The 14719-nt window shown below is 43.9% G+C and overlaps 1 protein-coding gene across 3 annotated transcripts in view; it reads left to right on the top strand.

The window, feature by feature from the left end:
• Positions 1-14719, top strand: part of LOC139383301 (reticulon 1a) — a 51199-nt gene that overhangs the window by 33563 nt on the left and 2917 nt on the right. For 2 of the 3 annotated variants that reach the window (XM_071127769.1, XM_071127771.1), the window contains 3 exons: positions 13273-13480; positions 13614-13752; positions 14180-14249. In XM_071127769.1, coding sequence (XP_070983870.1) covers positions 13273-13480; positions 13614-13752; positions 14180-14249 — 417 coding nt within the window. Of the gene's footprint in view, positions 1-1240; positions 1419-13272; positions 13481-13613; positions 13753-14179; positions 14250-14719 lie in introns of those variants that run through there. The other variant, XM_071127772.1, reaches the window with a different exon arrangement.

The raw sequence follows: 14719 nt of genomic DNA, 5'->3' as shown, positions 1-14719 counted from the left end.
TCACCATCGACTATGGCTGTCAATCATCGTCAGTAGACGATGCTATCTTAATATCACCCAACTGTAGTAGGCTAACTTCCCACTGACTGCCTTGAAACTTTGAATTTGTTAACTACAGCACAGGGGGAGCACATTCTAAGAATGACACAATCAGTAATTCATGTAACTTTTGACACATCCACTACTTTGACCACTTTCCTAACAACTTAGTGTATTAAATATTAGTCTACTTCTCTGCTATTCAAATCAGAACAGAAATATCTTCTAAGATACTATGAAATCTACTTCTCTGTGACCCAGATCTGAAATCAGAACAGAAATAGTTTCAACCAATCAATTGGTTCAACTACCACAAAAATACTTTTAACCAGATTTTTTTTTTAACTTAATGCAAAATTACGATCTAGTTTGAAAACGGTATTATTCACCAATAGTCTTCCTTGATAAGAATAAGCAAAACATGTTTTTTAAAACACTTTTTTTTTTCTCTTGGGTGGCAGTATTTTGTCAGTAAAAGAAAATGTAGGCTAGTTCCAGACAGTTGCATGATTTGTAATATGATTCAACGATTGGCATTTTAGATGACAACCCAAACTCAGCCATCAAACTCCATGAAGCCTTTATTATGGTATTTAAACCGTGTCAGATTCTATCAGCAGCGTTTAGAAACCATGTCCATGACGTTTGTGTCTGTTGTTTTGACGACTTCCTGTTAAACCGTCCCTTTGTCCTTTTGTGTTGAACAATAAAGGCTGGGTGTGTCGGTGTAGACACGTTACGTGTCCCTCATTCCACATATTCAGAGCAAGTGGATCTGTCTCAGTTCCCCAGGGAGTGCTTTCACTCTCTCTCCATCTCTCTCTCACTCTCTCTCCTTCCTCCTCTCTATCTGTGAGTGGAGGGGGAGAAAATGCAGCACCGTAGCTATGGTAATTGCACCAGGCAGGTGCTCACAGAGCTGAAGCATTTTAATAGAGCAGTACATTTCAGCCTGCATCTTTCATCCTCACTGTAAGGTCATATAACACCCTCACAGATGTTGCAGATCTGCTGAGAAACCCACTCAGTAGATGGTATACTGCCAATGAAGTCACATGCTGCGGGCTATAGATAAGAGAATAAATGATCGGAAAGAATTCCATCATCCTGTCTGGTGGAGGGAGATACCCATCCACCATTTTGAATAAGATAGTCACTTTAATTTTGCCCTTGCTTGGCAGTCTTAAAAGAGCTCACTGAGAGGGTGTGTGTACGAGTGTGTGCTGGATCGCAGCTCAGGTCTCTGGCAACCTATCCCCTTAACCCTCCCCCAGACCAATGACTAGCCTGTGTGCTTGTGGCCACTCCCCCTTCATGCTCTCCTTTTGTCTGTGGATAAAGCAGCTGCCTCTATCCCTGTTCAGCCATGGGAGCCGCAGGTCAGTACACACGCTTCTACTGCACTAGCTAAAGCTTTTCTCTCTTTGTGCAATCTGTAGATCAGATCACAATGCACATATGCTGCTGTATATCAAGTCTCTCTGGCATTGCTGTCCTGCCTGTCTGTTTTACGGCTGCTTCACTTGGTGCGTGTGTGAATTATTCTTTTTTTGCATCTCCATTTTAAGCAATACCGTAGATAAATGGCAAATCATAGTGAGTTTCTGACTAGTGACAGTGGGTTTATAGGGAGTGGCACTCAGTCAGATAGAAATGGAAGATTATAGATGAAGGGGTGGTAATCCAGCCTTATTGAGTAGTTATTGATTACAGGGAAAGAGGTTAGTCCGTATTGGTTATTGAGAAGGGAAGCTCAGTATTGGTGATTTGGGCAGATGATTATGGGGGTATGGCAAAATGTGCACCCGCCCCTCACAAAGTGAGAGGGTCAGTGGTGGTAAAATTAGAGTCCTTTCAGCACCCAGTTTTAGAACACCTTTTTGGCATCCATAGATGCCTGTTAGAAATCAAGATGGCCATCATCTCTGTGCCGCTCACAGCTCCACAGCTAAAATTAGAGCAGGAAGGCGGATGGGCAGACACGAGGGCTTAGGGAGGAAGGAGAAGACACCCAGAGCACGCAGCCGTTTTTCACTCCTCTATGGAACAGGAGCACAAACTCTTTGGAACAGGCTTTGTCTCCTCCTCCTCGTAAAACAGAGGGCTTGCAGGTGTCACATCAACAGTTGAACATTGAAATACATGAATGTACACTGAGCCACAGTCACTGGATGTTGAGGAGCTGGCTCACAACTGTGGGTGAACCAGACACTTTTCTCATGGAAACAAGTCTGTGTTTCCAGCCAACACAGGAGAGGGCTGTGGGGGTCACTTGAGCTGAGCTGGAACGGTACACTGACTCAGGCCTAATCCAGGGGTGACAAACCTCTGCCGTCTTTGTTGGGGGCTGAAAACATACTGAGTCTTATGCCCAAAAACCATAAATAGCAAGACATGGTGCCAGTCTTTTAAGACACCATTGGATTGGATGTATACTGAACATGGCAGGTAGCCTAGTGGTTAGAGCGTTGGGCCAGTAACCAAAAGGTTTCTAGATCGAATCCCCGAGCTGACAAGGTAAAAATCTGTCGTTCTGCCCCTGAACAAGGAAGTTAACCCACTGTTCCTAGGCCGTCATTGTAAATAAGAATGTGTTCTTAACTGACTGACTTCATGAGCTGAAAGAAAATAAATGTTCCATTTGCACAAAAAGCTTATTTCTCTCAAATTTTGTGCACAAACTTGTTTTCGTCCCTGTAAGTGAGCATTTCCCCTTTGTCAAGATAATCCATCTACCTGACAGGTGAGGCATATCAAGAAGCTGATTAAACAGCATGGTCATTACACAGGTGCACCTTGTGCTGAGACAATAAAAGGCCACTGTAAAATGTGCAGGTTTCTCACACAAGGGAGCGTGCAAATGACATACTCACTGCAGAAATGTCCACCAGACCTAACATAAGCCACCTCGTTTTAGAGAATGTGGCAGTACATCCAAATGGCCTCACAACAGCAGACTATGTGTAACCACGCAAACCCAGGACCTCCACATTCGGCTTCTTCACCTGCGATATCGTCTGAGACCAGCCACCCAGACAGCTGATAAAACTGTGGGTTTGCACAACTGAAGAATTTCTGCACAAACTGTCAGTAACCTCAGGGAAGCTCATCTGAGTGCTCGTCGTCCTCACTAGGGACTTGACTTGACTGCAGTTTGGCGTCGTAACCGACATCAGTGGGCAAATGCTCACCGTCGAGGGCCACTGGCACACTGAAGTGTGTTCTTCATGGACGAATCCCGGTTTCAGCTGTACCCAGGCAGATGGCGTAGTGTGGGCGACGGTTTGCTCTGTGAACAGAGTTCCCCATGGTAGCGGTGTGGTTATGGTATGGGCAGGCATAAGCTACGGACAACGAACACAATTTGAATGCATTGAGATACGTTGATGAGATCCTGAGGCATATTGTCATGCCATTCATCTGCTGCCATCGCCTCATGTTTTAGCATGTTTTCAAAAGGGTCTGTACACAATTATTGGAAGCTAAAAATTTCCCAGTTCTTCCATGGCCTGCATACTCACCAGACATGTCACCCATTTAGCATGTTTGGGATGCTTTGCATCAACGCATATAACAGCGTGTTCCAGTCCCCGCCAGTATTCAGCAACTTCGCACAGCCATTGAAGAGTGGGACAACATTCCACTGGCCACAATCAACAGCATGATCAACTCTATGCAAAGGAGATGTTGCGCTGAGGCAAATGGTCACACCAGACACGGACTGGTTGTCTGATAAATGCCCCTACTTTTTAAGTTATCTGTGACCAACAGATTCATATTTGTATTCCCAGTAATGTGAAATCCATAGATCAGATCAAATAAAATTGTATTAGTCACATGCGCCGAATACAAGAGGTGTAGACCTTACAGTGAAATGCTTTCAGGATTTCTGATCGATTTGATGTTATTTTAATGGACAAAAAAAACTTGCTTTTGAACGGTAGTATATACAAAAAATAAAGGGAACACTTAAACAACACAATGTAACTCCAAGTCAATCACACTTCTGTGAAATCAAACTGTCCACTTAGGAAGCAACACTGATTGACAATAAATTTCACATGCTGTTGTGCAAATGGAATAGACATCAGGTGGAAATTATAGGCAATTAGCAAGACTCCCCCAATAAAGGAGTGGTTCTGCAGGTGGTGACCACATACCACTTCTCAGTTCCTATGCTTCCTGGCTGATGTTTTGGTCACTTTTGAATGCTGGCGGTGCTTTCACGCTAGTGGTAGCATGAGATGGAGTCTACAACCCAGTGCTCCTTGGGATGTTTAAAGCTTGGGAAATCTTTTTGTATCCAAATCCGGCTTTAAACTTCTTCACAACAGTATCTCGGACCTGCCTGGTGTGTTCCTTGTTCTTCATGATGCTCTCTGCGCTTTTAACGGACCTCTGAGACTATCACAGTGCAGGTGCATTTATACGGAGACTTACACACAGGTGGATTGTATTTATCATCATTAGTCATTTAGGTCAACTGTTACGAATCCCTTTTGGCCCGACAGTCTAGGGGGGATGGTAGTGAGACGCGTAACATAACTCATGTAAATTATAATTGTGACAAAGTAAAAGTGTGAACGTAATAACCAGGACAACTGAAATAATACCGTCAAACTCAGGGTTTATTGTAAAACACACGGTAATGGGGGGAGCAGGAAAAGGGGCTGAGCTGGACCCAAGGAAAGAAACAATAAGTATTCAAAACACCCCTAAGCTAGACTAGCCTATTTCAACAACAGCTAACTAACTAACCAAAAATACAGTGGGTGGTCCGCCCAGTTCTAACTAGTGTGTTTTAACAAAGTTTACCTACGGGTAGTGTATGCCCATGGGCGACTTGTCTTGGTTTCCCCTTTTCCCACCAGCAAACACCATAAGCAAAAACAATACTCACAGGAGATGACAAAGTGATATGGAGGTGCTCAAACAAAAGAAGAGGTTAATACACAAAGAGAGAGATCTACATACATGGCATTTCAAAAAGATTGAGCTACTGAAATCTATCAAGAGCAGAGATCTACCAACATGGCATTACAAAAAGATTGAGCTACTGAAATCTATCAAGAGCAGAGATCTACCAACATGGCATTACAAAGATTGAGCTCTCCTGAAATCTACAAAGAACAGCTATCTACCAACATGGCATTACAAAGATTGAGCTCTTGAACAAACAAATGATGGGGTTTTTAAACCATGGGGAAGGAACTGTGATAGGGTAGGAAACAGGAGGAGGTGTGTCTTCTGATTGATGGGTTGATTGTTGACTGATTGGGGAGTGATGATTTTCACCTGTGAGGGGAGAAGGAGAGAAAATAAACACACACAGGATACACACAGACACAGGATACCTGTATCCGTAACACTCCCACCCTTAAAAGAGCAACCCTAGGGATTGCGACCACAGTATTACAATTAATACTCACAACAAAATTAATACTTACAACAACAACAACGTCAACCTTGCCAAAACATACAAAAATCATTTTTACACACGAGACAAAGCATCTGCCAACACATTATCTGAACCCTTTTTGTGGCGGATCTCCAAATTATAATTTTGTACAATCAGCGCCCAACGCATAAGGCGCTGGTTCTGGTTGTACATTCGGTGGAGAAAAACTAAGGGGTTATGGTCAGTATACACAATCACTGGTAGGGCACTGGAACCAATGTATACTTCAAAGTATTGCAGAGCCAACAACAAAGCAAGAGCTTCTTGTTCTATTGTCGCATAGTTTGACATTTATTAAATTTACGAGAAAAATAACAAACAGGATGATCTACTCCACTCTTGTCCTGCTGCAGTAGAACAGCACCAGCACCTCTGGCACTAGCATCTACCTCAAGCTTGAATGGTTGTTCAAAATCTGGAGCAGCAAGTACAGGTGTACTACACAAGAGTGCTTTCGCAGATTCAAAAGCGCTCTTACAATCAGGGGACCACACAAATGATCTAGCCGGACTAAGCAAATCGGTCAATGGAGCAACTACCGCAGAGAAATTTTTACAGAAGCTACGGTAGTAGCCAACCATCCCTAAAAAGCGGCGTAGCTCTCGTCTGGTGGTAGGTGCAGGGAATGCAGTTATAGCCAAGACCTTGGCATCAACAGGGCGCACCTGTCCATGGCCAACCTCTTTACCGAGATAGGTAACAGTAGCCTTCCCAAACTCACACTTTGCCAAGTTCAGGGTTAGAGAAGCAGTTGCCAACCGTTCACATACTACCCTTAGCAAGTCAACATGATCTGACCACTCAGACGAATAAATCACTAGGTCATCAAGGTATGCACTACAATTAGGAACGCCAGCTAATACAGAGTTAACCAGTCGTTGGAAAGTGGCTGGTGCATTTCGCATCCCAAAAGCCATGACTGAGTACTGAAGGAAGTTGTCTGGGGTCACAAAGGCAGAAATCTCAGAAGCACGTGAAGTTAACGGAACCTGCCAGTAACCTTTTAAGAGGTCCAACTTAGTTGCATACTTAGCAGCACCAATAGTATCGATACAGTCATCCAGTCTGGGTAACGGGAACGAATCTGGCATTGTGACAGAATTTACCTTTCGATAATCCGTACATAACCTGGACGTACCATCAGGTTTAGGAACCAGAATGCAAGGAGAACTCCAAGGGCTTGAACTTGGCTTAGCCAGGTCATTCTCCAACAAATATCTCACCTCATCCCTCATTATCTTCCTCTTGGAAGCGTTGATACGATATGGGTGTTGCTTGATAGGTGTAGCATTTCCAACATTAATGTCATGTTCCAACACATTTGTGCGAGTAGGAACGTCATTAAAGAGACATGGAAAACTGTGTAGTAGCCTCACAATATCATTAGCCTGTCCATCCGTTAAATGAACCAGACCTGACTGGATAGACAGCAGCATTTCTGAGTTGGGCAATCTAACACACTGCTGCTGAGTATTGCGCAACTCCAAGCCATCAACATCATCAATATGACAGTCCACTATCATCGCAGTAGTAGCAGAGGAGACAGCAGTACCTTCCTCTGTTTTTGAACTATCTAACTGTGTGATGGGTCGGGTGTGGTATGCTTTCAACATGTTAATGTGACACACACGAGATTGCCGTTTTCTATCAGGAGTTTGAAGCACAGTCAGTTTCACTTATTTTCTTTTCAATTAAATAAGGACCAGAGAAACGAGCTGACAGTGAAGATCCTGGAACAGGTAATAACACCAGTACTTGGTCACCTGGCTGTAGTGGACGAGAAACAGCCTCTTTATCATAGTGTCTTTTCATGCTCCTCTGTGAGGAAGACAGAGCTTCCTTTGCAAGAGCACAAGCTTGGTGTAGGCGCTCACGAAAGCGACTAACATAGTCCAACACATTCTCATCTCTGGTACACAACTCTTGGGACAAGAACTGTTCTTTAAGGACTTTCATTGGTCCTCTCACTGTGTGACCAAACACTAGTTCAGCCGGGCTGAAACCTAGGGACTCCTGCACAGTTTCACGAGCAGCAAACAAAACTAGAGGAACTCCCTCATCCCAATCTTTCTCAGATTCCAAACAATATTTACGTAGCATAGACTTCAGTGTCTGATGCCATCTTTCAAGCGCACCCTGAGACTCTGGGTGATAGGCGCTTGATACACGGTGCGTAATTGATAAGGATTTCAACACCTGCTTGAAGAGCTTGGATAGGAAATTGGTACCTTGATCGCTTTGTACCACCTTAGGTAACCCGAATGTCGTGAAGAATTTTATTAAGGCTTTACTCACTATCGGAGCTGTAATCCTTCTCAGAGGAATAGCCTCGGGGTATCTTGTAGCCATACACATTATCGTTAACAAAAACTGGTTACCCGATTTTGTCTTCGGTAACGGTCCGACACAATCAACCACCACATGCTCGAATGGTTCACCTATGACAGGTATGGGACAAAGAGGAGCGGGAGGAATAACCTGATTTGGTTTTCCTGTTATCTGACAGGTGTGGCATGTCCGACAGAACTGAGCCACATCTTGTTTTAAACCCGGCCCAAAAAAATGTTGAAGGATCCGATCATACGTCTTTGTAATTCCTAAATGACCAGACCACTGGTGATCATGAGCAAGGGATAACACATTTTGTCGAAAGGCTGTAGGAATCACTATTTGGTAAACAGCATTCCAATCTCCACCCGCGTCAACATGGGATTTCCATTTACGCATGAGGAGATTACCATCAATGAAGTAAGCCACATTCTTCTTCTTCACCTCTTCTAACGAGACAACACTAGAAAAACATTTAGTAAGCTTGTTGTCAACCTTTTGGTTAGCAATCAGCTGCTCACGAGTGACTGGTAACTGTATTGCATCAGCAATAAGTTCAACGTTCTTTGATTCTTTCCTGGGCTGTTTGTCAGAGGTGATCAGCTTCTCAGAGGTATCACACAATCCATCCTCTTGATCATCCTCTTTGAACAGAACAGTGTTCGACAAATCTATCAAGTCACCCTCTTGTAGTGCCTGAGCACGAGTGACAGCACAAGCGGGGAACACATGTGGATAACTCTGTGCCAGCTCATTCGAGAGAGAGTGGTCACTTTTATCCAATACTTCCAATACGGGTACTACCTTTCCTCCGGCAATATCGTTACCCATTATAAAGGTCACACCTTTCACTGGCAACTTAGGACGTACCCCCACTCTGAATATTCCACTGATTAACTCAGAGTGTACTTTCACAAAGTGCAATGGCCCTGGGACAAAACCCATTTCAATACCCTGCACTAACACACTGGAACCACAGTATGTATCGTCAGATAAGGGCAACACATCAGACAATATAAACGACTGCGCCGCACCAGTATCGCTAAGGATTTTAACCGGACGCTGAGACGCTTCGTCATTCGCTAGGGACACAAACCCCTCGGAAATGAATGGTTCATAACTGCGGTCGGGGACTGAGTCTTTCAAACTGCAGTTACCCTTAGGTACCTGTTTTGTTGCAGACCTCACAACCGTACGAATTAGAGCAACACCTGTTGGTGGCTTGGCACGAAGAGGCATCCCTTGTTTTCGTTTAAGTTTGAAGCAATCATTAATCATATGTCCCACTTTATAACAATAGAAACAGGAACGCTCATTCTTCTGGCGTGCTTGATATACTACTGCTGGCCGACTAGGGCTAAAGGTAGGAAACTCAGTGGTTCTACTCTCAGTTTGAGCCGAAAACACACTCTTGTGCGTCAACACAAACTCGTCTGCCAACACAGACGCTTCTGCCAGGGAGGATACTTTCTGTTCGTTTAGGTAAACTACAATGCGTTCGGGTAAGCAATTTTTAAACTCTTCCAACAAGATTAACTCCCGGAGAGAGTTGAAATCAGTTACCTTACTAGCAGCATGCCATTTATCAAACATATTTCCATTTCCCTTGTCTCTAGCAAATTCCACATAAGTCTTACTAGAAGACTTTCTATGAGACCTAAATCTCTGTCGGTATGCCTCAGGCACAAGCTCATAGGCACGAAGAACAGTAGCTTTGACCACTTCATAATTCAAACTGTCCTCCAGAGGTAGCGCTGACAAAACCTCTTGGGCTTTACCAGTTAATTTACACTGAAGTAATAGGCACCATACCTCTTCAGGCCACTTCAATGCTACGGCTATACGCTCAAATACACAAAAATAGGAGTCAACCTCCGACTCTCTGAACAAAGGTACTAAGGCTATCTGCCTACTAATGTCAAACGTGTTTGAGGACACAGCAGGTGAGGACGGCTCACAAACAGGCACAGTAGGAACGAAGGCTAGCCTCGCTGTCTCTGCCTCCAGTTCCATCTGGCGCATTTTAAACGTCATCTGCCGCTGTTCTCTTTCTGCCTCAATTTTACACATCATCTGCCGTTGTTCTCTTTCTGCCTCAATTTTACACATCTCCAACTGGAGAGTCTCTCGCCTAATTTGGGCTCTCTCTTCCACCTCTAGTTGGAACTGTGCTAAACGGACATCCCTTCTGGCATCACCGTTTGACAGTGGGGAGAGTGGATCAAAATGGGACAATGTGGCTGGTGTTTTAGCCTCGCCCTCATTATCAGACACCAATGGGCTTACAGGAGCAGCAACATCCCCTACAGGGTTAGTATGCTCAGGCAGCGGTAACACAAGCACCTGCTCTTCCAACAATACATTTAATACTAGCTGTTTAACCTCCGCCTTAACTACACTCTGCGGAATCGATATTGAGTAATGGTCTGCCAAGGTCATTAAATCAACTCTACGACATTTATCAAAAACCTCCCACGAAGGATTATCCAAAAAGGACTTCAAATCAAAAGTAGCCATCTTACACTACTTCACAAGAGCCAACGAAAATAGCAAACACTAATGCTACTTCAGCTATGACGCTCAACACTGAACTATACCACTACAACAATCTACATGAGCGGCATGGGTGTCAGTAAAGACATATCCCGGATGAGCCCCCACTTATGTTACGAATCCCTTTTGGCCCGACAGTCTAGGGGGGATGGTAGTGAGACGCGTAACATAACTCATGTAAATTATAATTGTGACAAAGTAAAAGTGTGAACGTAATAACCAGGACAACTGAAATAATACCGTCAAACTCAGGGTTTATTGTAAAACACACGGTAATGGGGGGAGCAGGAAAAGGGGCTGAGCTGGACCCAAGGAAAGAAACAATAAGTATTCAAAACACCCCTAAGCTAGACTAGCCTATTTCAACAACAGCTAACTAACTAACCAAAAATACAGTGGGTGGTCCGCCCAGTTCTAACTAGTGTGTTTTAACAAAGTTTACCTACGGGTAGTGTATGCCCATGGGCGACTTGTCTTGGTTTCCCCTTTTCCCACCAGCAAACACCATAAGCAAAAACAATACTCACAGGAGATGACAAAGTGATTTGGAGGTGCTCAAACAAAAGAAGAGGTTAATACGCAAAGAGAGAGATCTACATACATGGCATTTCAAAAAGATTGAGCTACTGAAATCTATCAAGAGCAGAGATCTACCAACATGGCATTTCAAAAAGATTGAGCTACTGAAATCTATCAAGAGCAGAGATCTACCAACATGGCATTACAAAAAGATTGAGCTACTGAAATCTATCAAGAGCAGAGATCTACCAACATGGCATTACAAAAAGATTGAGCTACTGAAATCTATCAAGAGCAGAGATCTACCAACATGGCATTACAAAAAGATTGAGCTACTGAAATCTATCAAGAGCAGAGATCTACCAACATGGCATTACAAAAAGATTGAGCTACTGAAATCTATCAAGAGCAGAGATCTACCAACATGGCATTACAAAAAGATTGAGCTACTGAAATCTATCAAGAGCAGAGATCTACCAACATGGCATTACAAAGATTGAGCTACTGAAATCTATCAAGAGCAGAGATCTACCAACATGGCATTACAAAGATTGAGCTCTCCTGAAATCTACAAAGAACAGCTATCTACCAACATGGCATTACAAAGATTGAGCTCTTGAACAAACAAATGATGGGGTTTTTAAACCATGGGGAAGGAACTGTGATAGGGTAGGAAACAGGAGGAGGTGTGTCTTCTGATTGATGGGTTGATTGTTGACTGATTGGGGAGTGATGATTTTCACCTGTGAGGGGAGAAGGAGAGAAAAGAAACACACACAGGATACACACAGACACAGGATACCTGTATCCGTAACATCAACATTGGATCATTCAGAGATCCTCACTGAACTTCTGGAGAGAGTTTGCTGCACTGAAAGTAAAGGGGCTGAATAATTTTGCACGCCCAATTTTGCAGTTTTTGATTTGTTAAAAAAGTTTGAAATATCCAATAAATGTCGTTCCACTTCATGATTGTGTCCCACTTGTTGTTGATTCTTCACAAAATAATACAGTTTTATATCTTTATGTTTGAAGCCTGAAATGTGGCAAAAGGTCGCAAAGTTCAAGGGGGCCGAATACTTTCGCAAGGCACTGTGTATATATATATATATATATATATATATATGCGAAAAGAAGCAGGATAGAAAGGTCTTCACTTTGGCACATTCACTCCTCCGTTTAATCGACAGCTCAATCAAACGCAATAAAACATAGGTTCGAGCAAAATCCCACACGTCAGGGGCCTCTGAGGTTATCTGACCTAACTGCCTGGGGTACCCTGGGATTACTGCTGTAAAGGATATCACAACATAGACGTGCTAAGGAACACTATTGAGCACTGTGGTTATTCTATCCCTGTGTCATTCTGTGGTGACCCTACAGTTGGGTCATGTTGGGGTGACCCTACGGTTAGTCATGTTGGGGTGACCCTACGGTTGGGTCATACTGTGTCATGTTGGGGTGACCCTACGGTTGGGTCATACTGTGTCATGTTGGGGTGACCCTACGGTTGGGTCATACTGTGTCATGTTGGGGTGACCCTACGGTTGGGTCATACTGTGTCATGTTGGGGTGACCCTACGGTTGGGTCATGCTGTGTCATGTTGGGTTGACCCTACGGTTGGGTCATATTGGGTCATGTTGGGGTGATCCTACGGTTGGGTTATACTGGGTCATGTTGGGGTGACCCTACGGTTGGGTCATGTTGGGTTGACCCTACGGTTGGGTCAACTGTGTCATGTTGGGGTGACCCTACGGTTGGGTCATACTGTGTCATGTTGAGTTGACCCTACGGTTGGGTCAACTGTGTCATGTTGGGGTGACCCTACGGTTGGGTCATACTGTGTCATGTTGAGTTGACCCTACGGTTGGGTCAACTGTGTCATGTTGGGGTGACCCTACGGTTGGGTCATACTTTGTAATGTTGAGGTGACCCCAGTCACCCCACAGATGGGTCATCATACGGTCTCTGTAATCATGGGTCTTGGTCATACTGTCATGCAGGGATCATCAATTAGATTCAGCTTCTGGACGATTTTATTTCTTGAGCGAATAATCAGGGGGCCAGAACATAATTTGTAGACTGCAAATTGACCGCAAGTAGCCCAAACAGATATTTGACTAAAACAAACATTTCAAACCTTGTTTACATTTGTGTACGATCACATCTCTTTCTATTATGCGTGGGAATACTTTGGAACAGATTTCCAAGATTAAAATCACTTGGAACTGATGTGTTTTTAGTCTTATGTCCCCCCCCAAAAAAGTTGGGGGGCCAAATTCGGCCCGCCAGTTGGAGATCCCTGCTGTAGTGTGTAATGCTGGGTCTAACACTGGATCCTAACTCTGCTCTCCTGTCTCTGTCCTCCCCCCAGCCATTGACCTGCTCTACTGGAGGAACGTGAAGCAGTCTGGAGCTGTGTTTGGCAGTGTGCTCCTGCTGCTCTTCTCTCTGACTCAGTTCAGTGTGGTCAGTGTGGGAGCCTACTTAACCCTGGCCGCCCTCTCTGCCAGCATCAGCTTCAGGATCTACAAGTCTGTGCTTCAGGCCGTGCAGAAGACCGATGAAGGGCACCCATTCAAGTGAGTTAGGGAGGATACAGGATCTGTGTTTACTCAGCACATGAAATAATCTGACATTTAAACATTCACTCATCTTTTTTGCAATGCCACTTTAGCCTGGACACTAATAGTCTGTTGTACTTCTTCCCTATAGATCTTATCTGGAGGTGGAGATCTCTCTGTCCCAGGATCAGATCGGTAAATATGCTGACAAGGCTCTGCTCTACGCCAACACCTGTATGAAGGAGCTCCGTAGGCTGTTCCTGGTCCAGGACCTCATCGACTCACTGAAGGTCAGCCTCACTCTCGCCTCTGGGCTTAAAATAATGACATTGTCTCCCAAGTGGTCTAAGGCATTACATCGCAGTGCTTGAGGCGTCACTACAGACCCGGGTTCGATCCCAGGCTGTGTCATAACCGGCCGTGACCGGGAGTCCCATAGGGCGGCCGGTTATCGCAATTGGATATCACGAAATTGGGGGTAAAAAACATCATAATAATAATGACATAGTGGACACAACCATCTTACCAACACTACATTCTTTAACATATGTCATCTCAGTACTATTCCTGCTGTCAAACATTAAGTTACACTTAAAACATCATATCATTTTATTATGACATACCTTCAGTCAAATGTCATATACACATACCATAAATTGTGGGAGTGGATTTGTTTAAGCAGTGCCAATAGTTAAATGTCTTTACCCTGTGTTGCAGTTTGCTGTCCTAATGTGGCTGCTGACCTATGTGGGCGCTCTCTTCAATGGCCTGACTCTGCTTATTCTGGGTGAGGATCCTTCTACGACTGGCTACTGTAGCTGTTATACTCAGCTCTGCACCTCTCTACTGCACACCATGTTCAGCCTGACACACAGCTCATATTGTATTTTGTCTCAGCTGTCTAACATTTTATAAAATGTAATATAATGAATCATATTGAAACCTCCATTTACACCATCACAGAGCCAATCGGAGTATGTACTATAATCAGGGGAGTGGGCTGTAATAAGCAAGCATCACAGTACCCCAGTGAGAACACACGCTGTGGAGCACGGAAACATGACCTGACAAGAGCAACTCAGACAGCCTAATGGTTGCCTCATCACATATGGTTCTTCATGGAACCAGTAATAGTTTTACTGAAATCTGTATCAATTCTGTATCACAGTGGATTATTGATCGTTCTGCCCTTTTGAGCAAAAACAGTCGATTTCCAAGATTAGGATTAGTTGCATCCTAAAAAAAAGGTCAATTCAG

This window comes from Oncorhynchus clarkii, chromosome 25 (assembly GCF_045791955.1).
Source record: "Oncorhynchus clarkii lewisi isolate Uvic-CL-2024 chromosome 25, UVic_Ocla_1.0, whole genome shotgun sequence".
Taxonomy (NCBI): domain Eukaryota; kingdom Metazoa; phylum Chordata; class Actinopteri; order Salmoniformes; family Salmonidae; genus Oncorhynchus; species Oncorhynchus clarkii.
The sequence above is the reverse complement of the archived record's forward strand: the minus strand, read 5'-3'. Positions and strand labels throughout refer to the sequence as shown.